Source organism: Nestor notabilis, unplaced genomic scaffold (genome assembly GCF_000696875.1).
Source record: "Nestor notabilis isolate BGI_N333 unplaced genomic scaffold, ASM69687v1 scaffold12644, whole genome shotgun sequence".
Classification (NCBI taxonomy): Eukaryota; Metazoa; Chordata; class Aves; order Psittaciformes; family Psittacidae; genus Nestor; species Nestor notabilis.
This window is the reverse complement of record NW_009926111.1, coordinates 40,125-63,232: the sequence shown is the minus strand read 5'-3', so window position 1 is coordinate 63,232 and position 23,108 is coordinate 40,125. Positions and strand designations below refer to the sequence as shown.

The 23,108-nt window shown below is 40.2% G+C and overlaps 1 protein-coding gene across 1 annotated transcript in view; it reads left to right on the top strand.

Annotated features, from left to right (window-relative positions):
- Nucleotides 1–13,370: 13,370 nt before the first annotated feature.
- GNA12 (guanine nucleotide binding protein (G protein) alpha 12) overlaps nt 13,371–23,108 on the top strand; it is a gene marked incomplete at its 5' end in the record, with an annotated part of 23,135 nt that continues 13,397 nt past the window's right edge. Inside the window, 1 exon segment of the mRNA XM_010013385.1 lies at nt 13,371–13,589. Coding sequence (XP_010011687.1) covers nt 13,371–13,589 — 219 coding nt within the window.

The window sequence follows — 23,108 nt, the reverse complement described above, 5'->3', positions numbered from 1 at the left end:
CTCTCTCGAGTGCACCCGCTTTGCGGGCAGGGGTTTTCTGCGGTGCAGGTGTTTCGAAGGCGTGTACCTTTTGTGCGACGGCCTGGCGGGCTGCGGGGGGTGAGACTGAGGGTTTCCAGAGTTATCCGTCAGAAGGCCTCGTTGTGCAAAGGCTCAAAGGAAACTTGCCTGCGAAGGGGATTGAGAAAAGCTTTGTGGAAGCGTAGAGGAAAGAGGATATAGGTGTGGCCTGCGTTCTGGAAAAAACATTATGAGAGCATCCTCGAAGTCAGAATTGGAGAAACTTCAAAATTTGAAGAAATGAGGAGGAATTCCCATGTCTCTGCTAAGTGCCCTGAGTCTGTGTACCTCGAGATGGGACAAGAAGTGGGTCCTCATGGAGATGTTGTGGCTGTGAGTGGTTGTTACTCAGTACATCTTTAGAACCTGACAGAGGGGAGACTGAGATGAGACATTAGGAAGAAGTTATTCCCTGGGAAGGTGGTGAGGCGCTGGCACAGGTTGCCGGGAGAAGCTGTGGCTGCTCCGTCTCTGGCAGTGTTCAAGGCCAGGTTGGACAGAGGGGCTCGGGGCAGCCTGGTCTAGTGGAAGGTGTCCCTGCCCATGGGAGGGGGTTGGAACTAGATGGTCTTGAAGGTCTTTTCCAGCTCTAACCATTCTATGAAACAGAGAAGCACAGGCCCTTAGAGTTGGGCAGTGTGTGATGTTACGAAGCATTGCGCTGAAATGGGAATAACTTTGGTTTGGTACCTTTGCAAAAAAGTTCTTGTTCGATGTGTGTGCAGGTTTTATAGTGCTAGTAGTGTATTTCTCTAGTGACTGGAGAATATGAAAGCTACAGGTAGAGCCTTTAGTCTACAGACAACTAAGGAAATCAGCCTTGACAAATACTGTTTATTCCTGGGAAACAAGCTGCCCTGTGCAGATAGAAATGATTATATTTCAGAAAATACTTAAAGGTGCATAAAAATCTCACTGAAGAATATCTCTTTCTTCATCTTTGTAATTTTTCTCTAAAAGACCTGCTACTTTTCTGCCTGTATTTTTCTGTAGGACTGTCTTTATTCTTAGGTGGGCGTAGATTTGTGAGATTTTGTAGAAAATTAAAGGAAAGGGAATTGTTAAGAATCACAAGAGTTACTTCTGAATTTTCAGATTTATTTTTAAGTAGACAAAAAAAAGCTTCTATTTAAGAAGTACATGCATACAGTGACTCTTGCTTTTAAGAATGTTGCTACTCTATGGAGGGCTTTTGCTTCTGTTGTTAGTGAGCAGGAAAATTGTTGACTTATTTGCCTTTCGTTCTTTTTCATCCATTTTCAGGATAGCAGGAGCCCATTAACTGCAAGAAAGTTGAAGCTCAACAGCTTCTCTTTCTTTGTAGTTATGTGAGCAAGGAGGGGGGTGTTATGAGGTTTTCTTATCTATCCACCTAGAAGAGCCTGATTTTTAGAGGTCTTAATGTGTATTTTGGTACTGCCAGTGATTTATTTGTTACTGCTACTGATTTAAAGTAGTAGCAGTGGCTTTTAAGGAAGTACTTTGTGAAAACAGGAAAAATCTGAGACTTCTTTCTCTTTGAGTTGTCTAAGCAATACTAGTTATGGTAAAATTTAATATTTTATGTATGCAGAAAGTATAGAGCTTTAAGCAGTAGAACTTGGTGTGCTTTGAAAGGAAAGTAAGTGTCTCCATCTTGTAGTAGGGCAGGCTTGAAACACTTGTCTGCTGGATGGCTTTGGGCAGGTGCAGACCTTAGGGTAGAATCCAGGTCCTCAAGGTGGCAGGCTGTTGTGATTTCAAGACTGGTAGTTAACAACACTTCTTGGACTGTTGTCAGCTGAACATCTTTTTAAGCCTCCTAATCATCAAACGAAAATTTGGAAGTGTTTTTACATAAGTTAATATGCTTCAACAGGTTGTGCTTTTGGCCTTGCAGGCTGTGATTTGGGAGTGTTAAGTTAGGCTACCCTTTCAGCTACGTGGACAGCATCTCTCAGACTCTTCCTTCTCTGTTTCTTCAGATGACAGAGGTGGCTCTTGCATATAAGTATACAATTTACTCTTCACCCGTAGGTTTAGGGGAATGGCTTGGGAGTGGTCACTTTGGAAAGAGCAGACATAAGGGAATGCAAACAAAGGGAAGTAAATGAGTTTTCTGGTGGGAAGGAGGTCTGAGACTGGAATGTGGGGAGAAGGCAAGTAGATGTTCTGTTTGCTTTGTGCTCATCTGAAAGAAACCTCGTAACCCCATGATATTCTGCCATAATCATCAGAGAGAAATCAAATACCAAAGCAGACTTACAGGACTTTCAAAACTGAGTGATGTTGTCAATGCATTTATTTAAGGGTAATTGTGTAATACTTTCTTGTGTTAAACTTTGTTCTCTTGTGTTAAAATGTTTCAAGTAAACTTATTTTGCTGCTTTGATGTAAAATTGCAAGTGAGTCTGATTGCTATTCTTTCTAGAGTAGTGTTTAGATCACTTACTCTTTTCAATTTTTCAGGAAGTTCAGACCAAAATCATCACTCATTAGGACTAAATGGAGCGGAGATCACCATGTATCTAACTTACCAGAAAAGACACAACATGAGTTCTTATAATATGATACAGGGACTGTATGAAAATGATCCTACCAAATAGCATATAAATCTGTTTGACATTGTGACGTACAGCTGCAGCAGCCTTAGCCCCTTTTTCCACACGGTTCTCAGCATGGTCAAACAATGGTTCTGTTAAGCTTCTGCAACACTGAGATCTGAGTTAGAAATGCAGTGTAAATCTCTGGGATTAAATGGTCAATTTTCATTTTCCAGCCATGACTAAACTTCTCACTGAAGGAGGAGGATTCCTACTCTCTCAATAGTGCTTGATATTTCTTAAGTGCTTATTGCAGTAGTATTTAGGCAGTCTATACAGCTTATGGAGAAAGAAGGAACTGATTCAGAGAACAATCTGAAACCTCTGAAAATAAAGTATGAATTGGCATTAATGTCAGCTTCCATTTTCTTGTGAGTTTTCAGCTTCTTGCTTTTCTGATATCTTCTCAATGCTGAGTTCTCTCCTCACTCTGTTCTTGCTGTTTCTCATCCCCCACTTCGGGGAAACCCTAGTTAGAAACAAAATGCTGAAATGAAATAAATCTATGGTACAGAATTTACTTTTCCATTTAGTACAGGTGATAGTTCACGGCCCTGCTAGCTTTTTCTGGCATTTGTGGGACGGTCTTTAAATCCATTAGTTTTGCTTTGGTTTAAGGTAAATAGTCATCGGTTAACTAGGGTTTTGCTTGTTAATCGAGGCTAAGTTTCAAAGTCACTTTGTGGAACTTTTTGATGATTGAAGTGAAAAGCAGTAGTGTTAATATTCTGGGATGAGTACACAGGCTTCATGACTTCAGCACACCCACCTGGAAAAGGAAAGTGGATAGGACAGGGCTAGTTGCTGCAGCATGAATGTTAAGGTGACTCGTGAGTATACAGGGAAACTTGGAAAACTTTTGTGTACCTTAAGTTTCAAATCTACAAAATGTCTGATGGTGTTACATGAGCATTTTGATGCCTTCCAATTGCAGCTGAAAAAATCTTTTGATACCTTCCAAAACAGATAGGTTGGCCTTGCTGCTTCCTTTGGTAACAGTTAAAGGGCTTAGATACTTGATGAATCATGGCTCTGATGTTCCTTGTCTAAATGTTATTTTGTTTCAAGTATGAGAATGTCATGCTGCTTGAAAAAACCTGGTTTAGCTGCGTAAGAAAATAATCTACAAGCCCAAGAGTGGTACTTGCACCAGCTTGTTTGGGAGATTTCAATCTGAAGAGAGGAAAAATTCAGCTTTTAAAAGCCTAAAGTATAATCTGTTGAGTTTTCTGGTAATGTTAGTTCCTGTGTTGAAAATGAGAAGGCCAGCTCAAGGTTTCAGTACACCTGTGAGTGTGTTCTTGTTGTCTGTGGTGATTGACTAAGAAACTGAAAAGCCTGGACTTCTGGAGGGGAGGACTGCTGAGGAAATAACATGTAACTTTGTCTGGGGGGGGGGAACAACAACCAAAGATTATGAACATGAAGATTCCCTTAGGATGTATCTTTGGGACTTTTGAGTGCAGCTGCAGTACACATGGGCATACATGAGAGTTTCTCCTTGACAGCTTGAATCCGAGTGATAGTAGAGTGGACAAAATGAGTAGCCTGGGCTGAAGTCTGTTTTAGGATGAACTTTGAACTTCTGCAGCCAATACTAAGCCTAGACTGCTGCTCCTTTGTTGTTGCAGGTACTCTGTATACCTTGAATGGGCTTATGTTGTGTTCATGAACTCTGACTATAAGGTAGGTGTACTTTGTGTCACTGAAAACCAAAGCAAGAAAACCTGCAACTGGCAGGTTTCAGTCAGGTACAGACAGAAACTCTGAGAAGTGAGAAAGAATGTTCCTCAGTTTAGTTGGGAGCTACGCTTTAAGTGACCAAATTACCTAGTCATTTATAATGCAAGCATATTTCTTCTAATAGCCCACAAGTGAAGGGGGAATAGAATACATCTTCCCATTATGTGAACTCTAGTTACTCCTTAAATCGACTTGACTCCACATTCCCTTGGGTTTACTTGCAGATGAATCTGTTAGGAGGGGATGATAGTGACACTCAATCTGTCACTTCAAAGTTGGGATCTAGCTCTGCTTGAGTAGTTGGTCGCGGGGCAATGTCAATCTCATTTCTGCTGGGACAGCTTCTGAAAGGAGTGACAAAGAGAGTACTTGGTAGAAACTGTAGCTAATTAGGAGCTTTTCTATTAAATTTAACATACAAGTGCTAAAGTCGTACGATAAAACCTGTGTTTGAATCTGATTCTTTGCTTTATGCTTATACCATGTTGTGGTTATTTTAATACAACGCGAATATTTACAGAATTATGTAGAAAAAAGGGAAAAAACCTTTTTAAGTCTTGTCAGTCTTCCTGTTCAGGTTCATTTAATCAATTAAACTCTTAAAAACCTCCACTTTGTATATTTTCTGTGTCTTAAATATAAATTCCATAGGCTCTGGTGGGCTCTTTGCCTTTGGGGTGTCTCTTGGTTGGGCTAGGAAAGAGCAATGTATCTTCATCATGGCGGACAGTGGAAGAGGAGTAATGGTCAGTAGTAAGTGATAAATATTCATCGTTGTTCCAAAATAGAGCTTACAATGCTCTTGTGATGTAGTCATTAGGATTGCAGAACATGGGTTAGTCCCTGGAGACTGTAGACACATACTTTGATGTTTTCCAGACAAAAGTTTAGTCACTTGAGTGACTAAATTTGGGAGCTTCCATTATATTCAGTTGGTTGAGTATACATATATCTTTATAATTAACTTGGAAACAGAATTGGCAAAAAACCAGCAAATTGTGCTACTAACATGTTTACAAGAAAACTTTGGAGCACAGGCTCCAAACTAGTGCACGTTGTTTGAAAAAGTAAGTTCAATACAAATTGCAACAAGAGAAAAAGCTAGAAGGAATCAGACTGCGGAGTTTCCCACTGGCTTTCCTTTACTTGCATGGGGGCTTTTTCACCCTTGTGAGGGGTCAGGAACTGTTCTTGTTCTAGTATTGGAAGGCCATTCCCTCTCTGCCCTTCCCTTCTGTTGCAGCACATCTGCTGGGCATAAATATACTGTATATTTACAGTATATTTATGAGGGCACATGACAGGGTCTTGAAAACCTGATGGTGATACTTTGGAACTGCAGATGCTGCTTCCGCTCTCTTGAAGGCATGAACTAATTATGAACTAGATGCTAGTGTGATGGTCTCAGGAAAAGAAGCCCGGTAACGTAATTCTGAAAGCATTAACTTGGAGAAGAGAAGGCTCAGGGGGAGCCTTATCACTCTCTACAACTACCTGAAAGGAGGGTGTAGTGAGGTGGGAGGTCGGTCTCTTCTCCCAGGTAACAAGCGATAGGGCAAGAGGTAACAACAGCCTCAAGCTGTGCCAGGGGAGGTTTAGGCTGGATATTAGGAAAAATTTCTTCACAGAGAAGGGTAATCAGGTATTGGAACAAGCTGCCCAGGGCAGTGGTGGAATCACCGTCACTGGAAGTGTTCACAAACCATGTAAACGAGGTCCTTAGTGACATGGTTTAGCGGTGGTCTTGGCAGTGCTGGGGTAATGGTTGAACTCAATCTTAAAGGTATTTTCCAACCCAGTAGATTCTATGATTCTAAGAACCGTTTTTTTTTTTTAAGGTCCTGTGTCAGTTGTCAATTCTGAGGTCATCATCTCTCTACTCTGGGTCTAGTTGCAAGTAAAGCTTGCAGCAAGAGTATTTTATTTCTGCTGCATTCATCATCTTTTTTCTGGATTCAGTCAAAGACAAGGAGTCTTTTCAGAGTTTCCAGACAAGCAGACATCTCTGCTGCTCCCAATTCAGAGATTCAGTGGCTAATCCAAATGTTTCTTAATGTTTGTGTTCCTGTGGACTAAGTTAATGACACTTCCCCTTTGTTCCCACTTTTTGGGCTGGAAGGTAGGTCATCTTTACTGTTTACCCTGCTCTCACCTGGGTGGTACTGGAATATGTGAATGGTGAAAATAGCTGGTGAGCCTTTTCGTTGCCTAACTGGGCTAACTGGTGCTGCTCCCACCCTAACTCTTGTGTCTGTCTCACAGCAAACTAATATAGGTGGTGGAAACCATTTTTTAAGTGAATGAGTAGGGATTTGGTGATGTTTGCTCACTGGACTGTCTTGTGGGCTCAGATGAATGACAAACCTACTGAACAGCAGAGGGTGGAACTACACTACCAGGAAAGATGCCCCTTTTGGTGGTACCTAAGTTGTTAGACTGACTACGCTGTAACGTGAAACCTCATCCTCAATGACATTGGATGCTTGGCTGTAACTTTCCAAGGACATAGATCAAATAAAACCACCATTAATGCTTTTACGATAGTGTACTGTAAAAATCTGATTGTCTTGCTCTTACTTGGTTAGCAGTAGGTCACCTTCCCACTGTTCCAGGCAGCAGTTTTTAAAGAAGTGCATAGGACAATATTTGCAAACACTGTCAACTTTATTTTTAAAACTTATATTCGAAAATCATTTTTAGAAGGTTAAGAGATGTTTTCTAAAAATACACATAGGTTACATTTTATCATCTTTCTTTACTTGCCAGTAAGCAGTGCTGCTGAGAAGTCCAGTCCCATCTATGGCTGTGTGATTCAGCTTTCTCTCTCTTGTGTTGGCACTAGTGATCACAGAGCTGGTGCAGGTTTTTGGTACAGTCAGACTTGCTGGTCCAGCTGGGCCTGTGTTCATACAGCTGCATTGCTCTGTCCTGTTGCACTGGCTCAAAGGGTCTGTTAGAAATACCTTGCTGAAGTGGGACTCCTTTTGGCATTAGCTCAGATTTGTATTGGTCTCCATGAATTGTGATCCCCAGATTTTGTCAGTTCCTTGCCGACAATGATGAGGAAAAACACACGGTGGGAGGCATGTTTGATTCTCCCTGTTGCCTACAATGTTCATGTGGGTTTACAGCCCTAAGACAAGCCAATATTGCCTGTTACCTATGCCTTGGAGCAGGTATTGAGCAGTTATCAGCACTTCTTTCACAATACTTCCTGTAAGTGATGCATAGATGCTGGAGATGTAGGGCTTTGGTATGAGGTTGAGCAGTGTAGTAAACACTAAAAGCTTAAAAAGTAGGTGCTGAAGTATTTAATGTATAACAGTTACTCTGTTGTCTGTGATCTCATATCCAGTAGTAGTTTCTTCAAATTATTTTGAGAAAATGCATGTAGGAGACTTTTCTATTTGTATACAAACTCTAAGTAGTTTTGCAAGTTCTTTCTACACACTTGACTAGAATAATTACATCTTTTGATCACTTGACTGTTGGCTTGCACTTGGGAGAACCTGCTCTTGCTTGTGACCAAATGCCTCCAAACCTATTGTCCCCTTTGTGTGTTTGATGCTTAACTGCGATGTGTTCACTCAGCCACTGAGTTGGTCCACCTGGTGAAAGGTGTGAGATTCTAAGGATAACGAATCCCTTGAGTAGTGGAGTATGTGAATAATTTAAAATGTGAAGGTAGTGGTTTATGTAGTAGTATAACAACTGATGTAAGATATTCTTAGATCAAGCTGCTCTTTAAATGCTGCAACACTTCTTTTCAGGCATTGGCAAGCATTGCTGGCTTCAAGTCACATTACTGGTGATAACCGTTCTAAAAATTCCCCCCAAATCATTTAATTATTTAAAAATACAAGACAACCTGGTTTTCTTTTATTTTTTTATTCCCCCTCCTCCCCAAGCTAGAACAGTTTCAAAATTAAAGGAGAAAAAGTATATTTGAGCCAGTCCTAGCAATGAGCATTTGCGCAAATGCTTGTAAACCCTTCATACTGCTGGTGAGTAGCAAACATTCTGCTTGGTGCCTAACAGCTGTGTTCTGTCAGGCCATGGATCTAGTGCTTTGTCTCAGACATGGAAAAAAACAACCCGCAACCAAAGCCGGGTACAAGAACAAGGCCATGTGATACTTTGGTATATTCTCCCAGCTACTGGCAGCCTTTGGTTTTGGAAACTTGTTGAGCCAGGAGCTGCATCTGGAATGTAATCGAATAGTTCTCTTTGGACCTTTCTTCCACCAATTTGTCTTGATTTCTTTTTGAGTCCACTTATACTTTTGGCCAACATCCTATGTAAATGAGCTAGTCTCTCTGGGAGGTATACAGGCAAAACGCTTCTTAAGTTTAACCTCCTGTTTGATATCTGTGTTGCTGCACCACTCTTTACAAGTACACCTCCTGTACTTCTGTAGCAAGAGGCAGGGACAGAACAGTCTTTGTCTACTTCCTTTCTGCAAGTGGTTTGTAACTTCTGTAGGTTTCTGGTATATCATGCCTTAGTTATTTCTTTCCTCTTCTTTCAAAACTGTGGATTTCTAGCTCTGCTTAGTGTTTTCTTCTGTGTAAGATATGATACTTCATGAGTCAGACCATGTCACAGTCTCATTACACTTTCTCTTGTTCTACCCTCTCTCCATTCAGATTTTGTACATGCCAGGGATTTATACAGTGACTTGAATATGTTAGAAATTATTCAGAAAGGAATGGAACAGAGAACTTCCTATTTTTCCTCTCTAACTGGTGCTTCCAGTATGCTACTGTTTTGCCTGACACTATCCTTATCTGTGAATTTTAATTCTTTCCATCTGTGCTTATTCTGGGTCCTGCTTTGGTTGCAGCACAAAAGCTTTTGATCAGCTGAACTGTTCAGAAGTTTATTTCATATCAATAGTGGTTGCCACATTTTTTTGCCATGTTCCAAATTTGAAAACAGAGTGGCAGTTGACAGTGTTGAATCTTCTGAATGAAAGAGTGAATTGACATTTTCTACAGTAGCAGAAAGCCAGAAAAACTGTCATAGCAGTGCTGGGAAGGTTTACTATGAAATGAGCACTGCAGTTAAAATAGTCTGGTGTTACCTTTGCTATTCGAGCTTGGGAGGGGGTGCTGTGCATCTAAGAAGGCTTGTGTGGTGGTTTTACTTGTACCAATGGTGTCTGAGTCCAGATCAAGTTTTTATACTTTATTAAATATATTAAACTATTCTATTCATTTTATAATAAGTGGAAATTCTAGGAATTTTAGTTTAAATTTATTCTTCTAAATGAAATCTTTACCTCTGGGTGTCAATATAAACTTTAAGCAGTTTTAAGTATAGGCGAAAGTGCTCTGTGGCTGTCTCCCATGATGGGCTTTTTGGAGCAAAGATGTGTGGAAAGCATTTTGAATATGTTTCCAGAAAGAGGAAACCTTTCCTATGGTAACTTGTTCTGCAGATTGATGGGGCAAGGATTATCAGATGCTTCTTGTGGCTGCAAAAAAGTGTTACCAGTAACTCTGAAGTGTGAGAATAGCAGTATGTGGGGTCTAAATTTGGCAATTTCTGTTTCGCCTCATCTTTCTGACATCTGCTTGTAGCATTTATGGAACTGTTTTGTGGAGATGGAGGAATGTTAAGTTCAGATTCACTTTACTGGGGATCTTGACGAGTCACAAATACTTTGAACTGCTGAGAGTTGGCTATTTTACTTGTTCTGTAAAGCTTTTACTCCTGATGCATTGTAGGTACATCAAAGCCATTGTGTTCTGCAGATTCTGATTTTGAGAAGTGTTGTTCCTGTGGGTGTTTTTTCCTGCTAACCCACTTCCTATTCTTTATGTTCTTTATTTGGTGTTTAAAATTGACCTTCTGTGTGTGCTATATCTGTTTTGTCATTGGTAAGCTGATGTCTCTACATCTGAATCTGCTATTCTGTTCCCGACTGGGCTCTGGTTTGGTGGTAACCGTTCTTCTCTCTAACACAGTCAGAGGAAGGTGCTGATGCTGCATGCTCCCCATGGGTCACCTTACAGTAGTTAATGCTCTCACAAAGGGTCTCTTAGGTCTAAGTTTAGCTCCCTCTCTTGCCCAGTGAGAGTCAAACCTGCATTTCCAAGGAGCAGCAGCCAGCAGATAAGTGACTATTCTGGGACTGGAGCAGTCTCTACGCATGATTGAAACTCTGCTCTGTGGTTTTCTCCAAACAAATGATGAAACTTTCCTTAACAACAGTCTCTTGAGATCCTCTGTATCTCCAGCGGGAGCAGGAAAAGGCAGAGCAACAGTGTGGGGAAGTACACCGAGAATGGGAATTGAGCGATCTTGCTGCCACTCCTTGAAGGGACTGTGGTAGCTGTGAGATGGGTAAGGGTTAAATCAGTCTGAAAGCTGTAAGATGGAAAAGCCGGAGCTGAGCTGAGCTGAGTGGCTGGGGGAGATGATTGCAGAGAGCTGGAGCCCAAGCAGGTGAAAGGTCAGAGCTGGCCTGTGTGGGCTGGGAGCTCCGCAGGGCCCGCAGCGTAGGGAGATGGTGATCCCAGCCGATGCACAGCGCTGCTTAACTATTTCTGTTCATAAACACTTCTTGCTGCACAGAAACAGACCTGGCAGTAAATACCTAGAAACTGCGGTGTTCCACCACTCTGTTATCACAATGCTTTGGAAGGGTCTCAAACTTCTCAACCGGGGGTAGCAGGGGAGCTGACACTGGCTTTGAATTGCAGTTGGGATGGAGCCCTGTGCAAGTGGTGGGCTTGCAGAAGTGTCTGATGTTGTGAGATGTCCTGCAGGCATCTACAGTTCAGAAACAGAACATTCTAAGTGATTTTCTTCTTCATGCTTATATTTCTTAACATGGTGCAAACAATGCAGATCTAGAGACTTCTGTTAATAAAGGAATAAACTGACTAGGGATGAGAGTTGGCATTTGGTCTGTATGACAGTTACTAAATAGTTATGCCTGGAATTTAAAGCAGCAGTTTGTAAATATATTCAATTTTAGTCTTTTCATGGTATTGTGGTTATATATTCTCTACTTTCACTAGAGAATCATAAATATTTACATTTTGGGGAAACTGCACTTCAGGAACACTGTTGCACAGTGACAACCACGATGCTTCACTTTGAGCTGCAGTTCCGTGACACTCACACTAAATTGCTTCTCACTTCCCTCTCAAATCTTAATTTCCATTGGGAAAGTTACTGTGCTTGTTGTGTGGTGCTGCTAAAGGACTGGAGAGGTGAAAGGTTCAAGTGTTAAGAAAACATATGTGCAATCTTGATAGCTTAAAGCATGCAAAAAAAATCAGTTGTATAATGTGGAAACAGAACTTCAATTTTCTTTATTTTGTTTATTTTAATAAACTGTAAAACAAACAAAAAACCCAAGTACTTTAATACAGTCGACAGATTTTACTTGTGAATTAGATGGTACTTGAGATGCTAAGCCACCATTTATCCATTGCTGAAATGGTGCTTACTATTGAGACATAACTACTCACCATCTGAAACTAGTTAGTAGAGGTGTAGTTAAATTCAAGACTGAACTTTCAAAGTTACTTAACTTCATGTGTTTGGCTTGATGCCGTGAATATGAAATTTTCCATAAAAACTGCAAAATGTGAAATTAAGCAGTCTTGGTAATCCAGAGTTAAATTTGAGAACAGGATCACTTTCCTTCCAGATTTTTTGCCTCAGAATTGGAGTACCTAAACCTGTCATGACTTCTTAGCAAAGATGGGGAAAGTTCAGAGAGTAAGCTGATGCTGATGGAAAGCTGTGCCTGCTTTTCTGAGCCCAGTAGCTTGAAATCGGTGCAATGTCTTCAGTCCTTCTGCCACTGAGCTTCCCTGCTGAAGGTGACCATTTGCATGGAAGTGTCTGAATGGAAGATGCTCATTTACAGTAAATTTCCAAGAAATCTGTGGAGCTGGATAGCTGTGATGTACAGCATCCAAGTAGATCGTGTCAAAATCGGGCTGAGAGTTGGGCATGTTCAGCCTGGAGAAGAGAAGGCTCTGGTGAGACCTTATAACAGTCTTCCAGTGCCTAAAGTGGGCCTACAAGAAACCAGCTTTTTACAAGTCATTGTAGTGACAAGACAAGGGGGAATGGCTTTAAACTGGCAGAGTGGAGGTTTAGATTAGACATGAGGAAGAAGCTCTCCACTATGAGGGTACTGAGGCACTGGCACGGGGTGCCCAGAGGAGCTGTGGCTGCCCCATCCCTGGCTGTGTTCAAGGCCAGGTTGGACACAGGGGCTTGGAGCAACCTGCTCTAGTGGAAGGTGTCCCTGCCTGTGGCAGGGGGTTGGCACTGAATAAGCTTTAAGGTCCCTTCCACCCAAATCATCCTATTATTCTAAAATTGTGCTTTACAACAATGTGCTTTTTGGATCTTGCTAGTTTGATATTGCTTTTTTACCTAAATTCTTAACTAGTTAGTGGAAGCATATAGCCGTGGAAGTTAGTAACTTTCCTCAATTTTGGATGCTCAATATATTGTACTTCACCAGAATATACAATATATTCTTTCAGCAATGTTTTTTTTTAATGCTCTTCTGATCTCCTAAGGCTTGAGACAGGTAGAAGTACATTTTTGGTATCTAAACCCAAACGCAAAGAAAAAGATGGAATAACACAGTTTCAGGCATGGTGTTACTTTTAAAACCACAGCTATGAGGATCATGCATTAGTTCCCAGATACTTCTCTTACACATTTGATGCTTACTTTTATTATCTGTTGGTAGTATTGCTTGTCGCAACTAGCTGTTGCTGCTAGTGTATTTTTCCACTTGGAGAAATACTTTGTTGATGAGTTGCTTACACAAGCAAGCTCTTTCTATCTTATTTTTGCTGGAGATGTTGCAATAAACAATGTTTATGATTCTCTTCTGAGTTCAGTCTCACAAGAAAAATACAAGAGAGTTTCAAGTACCTCTGAGTCCTTGTTCTTTTACACTTTAATCTTTTTATCACTGACTTTCTTATCTGAATCATTCTTTAGGGCTGCAGGGTTCTGGTTGATGCACGGGACAAACTGGGGATCCCTTGGCAGTACACGGAGAATGAGAAGCATGGAATGTTTTTGATGGCTTTTGAAAACAAAGCTGGAATGCCCATAGAGCCTGCCACCTTCCAGCTGTATGTACCTGCCCTGGGCGCGCTGTGGAGGGATTCGGGAATCAAGGAAGCCTTCAGCCGTCGGAGCGAGTATCAGCTGGTGAGTATGTCCCTCTTCATGGTGCGAAGTAAAATGTTCCCTGCTGTATACATCTCTCTTCAGTTGAAAGATTGCTTGCTACATGCAAAATCTAGGCATCAGATGAGCCATTTGTAGTAATGCTGTAAATCTGAGCACTTCAGCAGCAGAAACAAGTGGTAATTGGAGCCGAACTTGAAAAACTACATGGCAGTAAAGAGGGAGTGGAAAAGTGCACATGACTGGATAAACTGGAAGAGCAAGAGGAACCAAAAAAGGCAGGAATTGGTTGAACTAAAAATATTTTAGCAGCTCAGTAGGTCTGTTCATAGTAGGTCACTGATGAAGGCACACTTAATTTGTAACTTTCCAGTCCTGCCAGCTTGCACTATATTGATACTGGCAAACTATTCCTGCGTGCAGATCTTTTTGAAGTGAATGCAGCACCCATTCCGGCTGCTGCTATTTGACTGTTTCTTTTCATCCTGATGTCTGCAAGTGGAACTTGGATAAGCAACTGAAAGATGACAGTGAGCGTAAAAATGTGCTATCTTCCTTGCTTTCTCGTTACTAGGTTTTCATGTTCTTGTGCCAAAATAGCTGCTCTTCTGGTATGGAATGTGTTTCTGACAGCTGTAAATAATCCACTCTTTTTTACTTCCTATATACAAGATGGAGATGCTTTTGGGTTTTTTCCTCTCTTTTTCTTCCCTGTTCAGTAAAACAAGGTAGTGATCCCTGCAACCTAGTACCACAGTCACTAGCTCTTGGAAAACTATATGTGGTGACATACTAGTTGTTCTAGTAAATCTTTGATTTTAACATATTAACGTGCAGGTAGAAGTTTTTGTTTTGGGTGTTTTGTCCCCAGACTGCATTCAGCTTTATTTTCTTTCTTTTTTCCTTTGTTACTAAAGAGAGACAGTTACAGTTGAAATTCTTCATGCCTGGATATGTTACCAGTGTTTAATTAGAGGAGTTAGGTAGAGGTTAGAACCATGGCTTTGTGTAGTCTCCCTTAAACTCTTAAGAAGGAATTAGGTAAAGGTAAACTAGAGAAATCCAGTAGTGAAATGTTCGTTTCCTCATGCTGCTCCTCTCTGTGGGTTGTTTAGTGTCTAATCCTGTAGTTAAGTTTTTGTTGCAGCCCTTAGGTACTCCTCTGTCTCCACTAGTATATGCTTGAGTCATCTTGTTCAATACCTTTGTAATCTGTCACTGAAGTACCACAAGATTGCTAAAAGGCTGAAAAATAAAGGCTAGGTAAAGCTGTCACAGGATGATTGTTTAAACCTCATTTCCTCAGGCTAAAAATGCAACAGTCTCCACATTACAGCACTGGGGATGGGGGGGAGGACATGCAGGGGGGAGAGAAGACAGATTAATTGTTTCATAATTCCTAGCATCTGTAGTTGCAGACTAAGACTTTGCTGTTCTAAGCGCTGGTCAAATGTGGAATAAAAAGATGGTTCATGCCACAGGGAACTTGAATTTAACATGAGACAGCTACTAAGAGAATCCAGTATAGTAAGGAATAACTACATGAGCAAGCTGATAGGAATTACTTTCTTTTTTTTTTCTGGGAAGTGCTATGACCAAGCATGGGTTATGTTTTTAGGGGGAGATCTGGATCATGTGGGAGGTGCGTTCCTGTACTGGTTAGCAATAAAATTGCATCAAACTGGAAAAAAAGAAGTCCAGTTTGTTGAATAAATAGCATTCCAAGCCTAGTAGGCCTACCTCTGCATTCTCTGGCTTTGAGGATTAAACAGGAAATTCCAAAAAATAAAAAAGGCCCACAAAACTGAAGCATGCAGGCATGCAAGTGATCATTTAATATGCATCTTCAACATCATGGTATAGTTCTCTTGTGCATCTTTTTGGATGGCATTCATATAACCTATTTAATGTTACTGGAGCGGCCAGCAGGCACCAGAAGGGCTGTCAGCAGTGCAATGATATGGTGTATTACAGAACTACTGTGTAACTCAGTTGTGCTGCATGCATCTGTGGCACTAACAACTTGAAATTCCTGGGTCCTGCTGTTTTACTGTGGAGGCTGCATCACCATGAGATTATAAAGTATCTTAGTTGTAAATAAAAAGCACTTACTACAGAGAAGTATTTTAAATGTATATATTATTCTCAAGGATACAAATGCTACTTCTGGATTGGTTGCTAAAAGAATTACTAACACCTTAATAGCTTGAACAAGTTTCTATGCCTCGCTTCTAGGTGCAGCAGAAGTCTAATTCCCTGAGTACATGGGGATTAACAGTACAGTTCCTTTTAACAAAATAATTTTAAAACTGCATAAGTTCTTAAAGAAAGCAGGTGGTTTAAGGAAATGCCTTATTTATAGTTATATACGATATATATAAACCCATACCTTCATTTAGTTTAAACCCTCGCTGGATATAGACTTCTGTAAATAAATAGAAGCCAGATATAGTGCACTCTGAGAAAATAAATCTTTTCTGAACTGATTTTAACTAAGGCTAAAGAAAACCTCTGCATCAGCACTCCCTTTCTTACTGAGCATAAGTGAGCTATTATATGGAATATGCTTTATTTGAACTGAATTTATTATGTTTATAATCATTTTTAAATCGTCACTAAAATTTTCAAGCTTTATATTACTATCATCTTTCTGAATGCTTCTCAACAATGTTTGAAATAACAACCACACTCAGCACTTGCATTTTCTTCACCCTGGTCTTACAGTCAACTGAACACCAGCTCCATTTTTATTATGGTTATTATTTTGGCTTCTAAGACATAGGACATACTGCTCTGCTTTTGAACTCTCTCTTTTTCTCCAGGAAGTTGTGTGACTTTGTTTAAAACTACAACGTAGAACATGGTGGTTGGTTAACTAGAGCTGGAAATCAGCGTACAGGTGTCTTCCTGTGGTCTGTCACACTGAGCTTAATGACTGACACAGCAGTAGCAGCAAAATAGTTGAAAGAAAATGGCTCTGACAATAACTGTATATAATTTGAAAGCTGCTTCTCTGGGTCCACAGAAGCTGCCTCTGGGCGTTTGAGTGTTTTCTGCTTCATATTCAGTGCCTAAAAGTGCTGTTTGTAAATGCCTGTCTGGGTCTTTGAGCATTTCAGAAGCGAGTGGGTGGATTCTACAATAGCAGGGTGCTTTTTTGCTTCTTTTCTTCACAGTCTTTCTTACAGCAGACTAACCAATTTCACTTTCTTTTCACAAACATAAGCCTCTCGCTCTTCCCCTGCCCCAGCCTGTCCCCACCAACCCAAGTTCCTCTGTTCCTTGTATGCAAGCCAAGTAGTCTGGGGACAAAAGCTTCATTGTATGTTTGGTTACATTGTCACGTCTCCGTCCTCATTTTTTAACTACTAGAATAGGAATTCCTTTGTAATCAGTATGTGATTCTTCTCTCTTCTCCCTTGCCCTCATTATCCTACCCCATTTTCTGTCTGTATGTTAAAAAGGAATACATTCATCACGTGTTGCAAAATGTCCTGTAACGTTTGTTCTGTTGAGGTTGCCCATGGTAGTTTGGGCAACTGGATGTTAATTCTCCATTGCCAGCAGGTGGAGACAAATTCTATTTTGAATGGCTTCTTGGAGAAAGGACCTTGGGATTTCAGTGATCATTTAGCTGAAAGGGTGGAAGCTTCTTCAGTTTGATCCTAATAACAATTATTTGGGTATGTTTGGGAGTTCAGGTGCATGTATCTGCAAGCCTTTTCGCACCCATAAATGACATTTCCTTTTGTGCTATAAACCATTGGCACTGAGGCCCATGTATGAATTGCTTTGGTCAGGTGGTTTCTGTTTTGGCTTTTGTTCTTCCTTCCTCCCAGGTCTCTAGTGGGAGAATGTGAAAAGCCATTTACTTTGGTTTTAATGTGTCCAGAACAAACAAAATCTGAAGTGAGGTTAGCTACTGTTTTGACTTCTTACAACTTGACATATTTCATGTCATTGTGGGTAAGGATGGGACAAAGAGGACATGTCAGGCAAGAAAATTATACTTTTGTCAGGGTCAGAACAGATACATATTGTGTGCTAGCACTGTTACAGAGCTTGAGTTAACAGCCAGCAGATCTGCAGAGGCCATCATCTAGCTTCGTCGATTCTAAAACAAAACTGACATTATTTTATCAGCTTTTTTTTAAACGTGCACATTGCTTTTTGGTTTTGTTTTTATATTTCCATCATAACTACTCTTAGCCAAAGCAGTATCTTTATTTGAATGACTCTTACTGCTTAGCTTCAAGACACCAAGTCTTTGTAGCCTGTAACTATGTATTTCAAGAGCTTCTGAACTTCTCCAGTGGTACAAGTCATATTCTTATCTTTTCAGCATTCATGGGGCTCTTTACTCTGAACTCCAAAGCTTATTTGCAGTTAAGGCAACTGTGCTGAGTTATTCACCTGCAGCCACACTGACTTCTGACTTGTGCTTACAGATACCACCCTTCTTTATACGAAAGAGAGCATGGCTCTCCAAGGAGGCTGCAAAATGCATCTGTTTTAATGCAGTTATTCTTAATATACACAATATATTCATAATCCATCACTAGAGTATCAATTTAAATGTAATATTGATGTATTATTGTTGATGTTCACTGCATTGTTGAAATAGTTTCTAATGTTTTAATAGCTCCTTTTTAAAAAACGAAGAAATTAAATGTCAGCACTAATGGGAAGTAGGTTCCTGAGAGGGAAGTAAGGGGCTTGCAAATATAGAGCAAAACTTACTACTGTGTCCATAGTTATTTTTAGATCTGTGCACAGGGAATTGTATGGAACACTTCCACTAATACTTCAAATACTAAGAGCCTCTGAAGCCTTGGATGTGGGAAGACTCTGGAAAATGTTTTAAAGAGCCTTTCTTTTATATCAATTCACCATTCTCTGAGTGTTTTGAGGTGTGGAGGTTTTGGGGATATTTGTAACAGGACACGAGTCACTTCCCTATGAATTAATTGTCTTTTTTTTCCTCTAAGCAGACACTTGAAATAAACTAAAGTGGTTAAATTATACCTGCCAGAACAGATAGTGTGCTGGAAGTGTTGCATAGTGAACAGCCTTCTCCTTGTGTTGGTATAGCTTTGTTGCTGCATTATTCTTATGCAAGGAACTGATGGTTTCAAGGCCTCAGAGCCAGCTGTGTGTTTGGGGTGGTATGGAGGTGAAGTGCTAGTCTTTCATACTAATTTTTGATTTAGGGTGGACAAACTCTTGCTTAAATGTCTTTATTTTGATACAGGTATGGCAGTAATGCAAGGTGATTGGGAGTTAGGCTGTATACTGGCTGCTGTAGCATGTGGAGATTACGTGACATCATTTGACTGCCTCTAGAAGCCAAGTGAGTTGAGATGTTGGGCAGCAGAGTACTGATTGACAAGAGAAGTAGGTGACTTTTGAAGTAGCATGTTAAATGAAATCTGCAGGAGCGGACTATACTTGAGCTTATGAAGTTCAGCAAGTCCAAGTGCAAGGTCCTGCACCTAGGTCAGGGTAATCCCAAGCACCAATACAGGCTGGGCAGAGAATGGTTTGAGGTGACCTTTGGAGGTCACTTCCAACCTATACTATTCTATGATTCTAAATCATGTAGACTTTTTCTCTTTTCCGGATCTGGCTGGGATGTACCACTCTGACCCAGAAAACTGATGGATTGGCAGTAGTGCTACAAACCAGAAACTCATGTTTGCTGTTGCTGGGCCTTGATATCATATTAACTTAAAAGGTCATTAACTTGCAGACTTCATCTATGCAGCTTAAATAATACCATGCTCTGGACTCATCTAGCAGGTTGAGTTATGGAGACGTATCTCTTCAGTTAAACATCTAAGCAAGGTTTTATGCCAGAATTGTGGCAATCAAGTGCCAGATTTGAATTCTTAGTTCTAGTTCTGCCCTCTAATACCAAGACCTCAAAAGTTTATCGTTAAGTTATGGAGTTTGACTCATCTTTGTACAGCAAAAGAAGTTAATTGCTTAAGTATAATACTGCAAAGCATTCTGTCTGGTGTGTAGTAGGAAGGATTAGCAGTTGGAGTCCCTGGCTTCTAATCCTGTCTCTAAGACCAAATAGGAAAATTTTTTTCAGATCAAAGTCTCAAGTAAGAACTCTCAAACAAAAGTGGCATTTTGTTAAAGAGGTGAGAGTTGGTGAGTTACAGTTTGGGTTTTATTAAAAATTGACAGGTAACATAAAGCAAAATGCAGCTGGAAATCTTTGCACAAAATTCTGTGGATATTGGCTAATATTGTATAGTTTGTCAGTTTGCATCTACAGAAGTTAAATGCACAGTCTCATATTTACAGTATTCCGAAAATAAATGCTTAAATGATGTAGGTTGATGGGCCTGCTGCCACCAGAGGAACTTCTTCAGCAGCATTTGGCTGTACCAGCACTAGTGTGTCTTGACAGCCACTGAGGTTCACATTCAGGACTAAGCTGGAGCAGGAGGCAGAGTTGAGGATGCCTTCGTAACACATTATCTGTCACCTACAGCAAGGAGTGCTTCATTTGATAATCTCAGTTTTGCTTTAAGTGCCACTGAGCAAGAGGCGAGAAGAACTTGCATTTGAAGTAGGCTGGATTCAAAGCCATTTAGAGAACCAAAGGTCATAAACCATTTTACACTGTAAATCATTTTGAGCTCTAGCAAAATCCACTTGTGCAATAACTTTTCTCAATGACAGAAGCCATTCTCTCTAGCAGAACCATCCATAGAAAGCTGTGTGATGTGTAAAATGGTTATTAGCTGTTCTGAAATACTTTCTGCTTTTGGAGAGAAATAACAAGAACCAGAAAGGTCATGAATTACGACCTTTTCAAAACAGTACAAATGGAAAAGTGTTAGAGAACAGCAATTTGTAACAGTACCTACCTGAAGTCTCAACCAGGCATTAAGGCTCTCAGTACTAAATGCTCTGTGGAAAAGTAAAAGGATTCTTGCCATGAATTGCTCCTGGCTTTAGGTTATGACAAAATGCAACAGCTGGATGAAATGTAGTCTGCATGGAATTGGGAGGATAAGCTGGAAAGTAAGGAGCAGATCATACATAATAAATAAGTGCATAACAAGAAATTGATACGGCTACCATATGGGAACTGAGACAGACGCTGAATAGAGAGGGCTGTGCTACTGGCTGTTCTAGTGCTCTGTGCAGTGAATTCCCAGCACTCTACAATTTTTCCTGTTCTATTTTATTTAAAGATCAAAAACTTAAGGCAAAATCAATTCAAAAGTCTTTCAAATGTACAGTGCATTAATGCGCTTCACTAATGCCCTGCTGTCAATGGCTACCAAAAGGCTGAAATTCAAGCTTTGTGTGGTCCTACTTTTTAACTTTTAGGTTCTTGGAGGTAGATTAAAAAGCCTTGTATTTTTCTGGTACTGTGTAAGGCTGCCTGTAGGAGTTTTCGCTTTTGGCCTTTAGATGCCAATAAATCTTGTCTGCATTTTTGGTGTGGTTCAGGTGAATGGGAGAAACAACTTCATAGATACAGCTCCCATGTTGAAAATTCATTACGAGAATTTGCATCTTGCCTAATGACTGCCATTTTTCTAGTTGAAAGATTTCTTTTTACTCATGTGTGTTTTATTAAGAACAAACTTGTTTTGTCTTTACCTCTTGTAATTGAGCCCATTAGAGAACTGTCTGGGTGTCCCAAAAGGTTTACAGAACGAATCCTGTACTCGGCCTTGCCTTTCTCAGCGTGTGGTAGCAGTTATCTTACTTTCAGCAATAGCACTGAAACACAAAATCTAATGGGTTTAGACTGGAAAAGTCCTTCTGGCTCCCAGCTCTTGAGAATAAATGCTACCCTGCTTCTGGAAAGGAGCTTTGATTTTATTATGCATAAAATAATTAGAAAAAATACTCAGTATGTCTGTCTTTGCAGAATTGTTGTTCTAAGCTCTAATTAGCGCTACTCTAAATCTTGCAGGACTGTATTGAATATAAGGATTTGTTCAGAGCAAGTACAGCTGTAATTAATCTTTGCATTCCCATCAAGAAATGCTGGCACATGCTGTGAGAAACAAGGAAGGAAACTTTCAGTTCAGGCTGTCTGAGCCAGTACCCAACTGCAGCTAAAAACCGCTGGAGTAATCTCTTTATCCTTTTCTAGTGTGCAGGAAAGTTCTGGGCAGGGACTAATCCAACCCACTGAGCAACCTTTAGCTTTTGATTATGTTCAGAAAGTTTCTAATGGATGTCAATAATTCAAGATACTTCAAAATTGGCAACTAGTATCTCCATAGAGATTCCCAGTAATAAGGATGTATTCCAAGTGAGTTAAGTACATTTAAAGGTGTGCTTTTTGTATGGCTAAGGGAGTTTAACAAAGAATTCCTACTGAAATTTGGTGGAAGCAGGAGAGAGCTCATATATTAAGTAATGAGCATATACATAGATTAAAACCATGGTAGAATGAGGACAACTTTTATTCTAGTTGCAGCAAAGTACCTGCATTATACAGAGACATATGTTAATATTTATCTGTCTTAGAAACAATGAAGAATATTGTTTCTAGTGGAAGGGCTGTACTTGTCAGACTGGTTTCAACCCTTTAATCTCAAAGATATAGCTAAAATGGAGACTATTATATTTGTGTTCCTATGATATGGGTTTTCAAAGCTTTTGGTGTATTAAAGCTACGGGCACTACTTGAAGATCCAGCAAGGACTGGCTTAGCTGTGTAAAAGAAAAGTGTCTGCTACTTGCTTTGTGCTATATTAGCAGTTTTCTGACCTTATGACTGGTTTCAGGAAATTAGGCAAAAAAAAAAAAAACCCACAGGCACTGCAAAAGAAGAGGTGAATGGCTTTGTTGAGCCTGTCTCCCTGAGCTCACTCTGTGCTCAGAAGAGCAGTGCTGATGGTGCACTTCATAAAGTTCCAATTTTACTGTTCAACCTTTTGCACCTCATTTGTATGTTCTCTGTAGTAATTCAGCTTTCTTTAATATTGGTACTGGTCCTTATCAGCTCCACCTAGAACTGGGACAGGGAGCAAGAATGTTCTCAGTGTCTTGTTCCAGGAAGAGGTTAAGGCTTGGATTTTTCAAAGAGGCCACTAAATTTAATAGGATAACATGCAGTGAATGGTTTCAGGCTTTCCTGAATATCCTAGTTCATAGTAAGCTATGTAAGATTAAGAACAAGTAACAAGCACAGATGAAATAAGCAAAAACTTAAAACTAGGTCTGGTAGGTTTTTCTTCGGAGGGGGAGTCCTACTGGCTTATCTTCTGGGGTTTTATACTTAAGAGAACAGATACTTGAATTGTTCTTGTCAGGCTGAGAGTGAATTACATTTAATCAGCCTGTATTTTAAAGAAAAGCTTTTAAAGGAAAGACAGGACCTGTCAGAAAGCTGAAAAGGGAAGTCAGGTCGGTTGCTTAGGTAATGATAACTTGCTCAGTTTGCTATGTTGTATTATTGCTAGCTATCCAAATCTTGATCTTTTGCAATGACTTCTTGAAAAGATTGTAGTTTTCTTTAATGTACTTTTTTCCTGTTATCTTCCCTCATTCCTG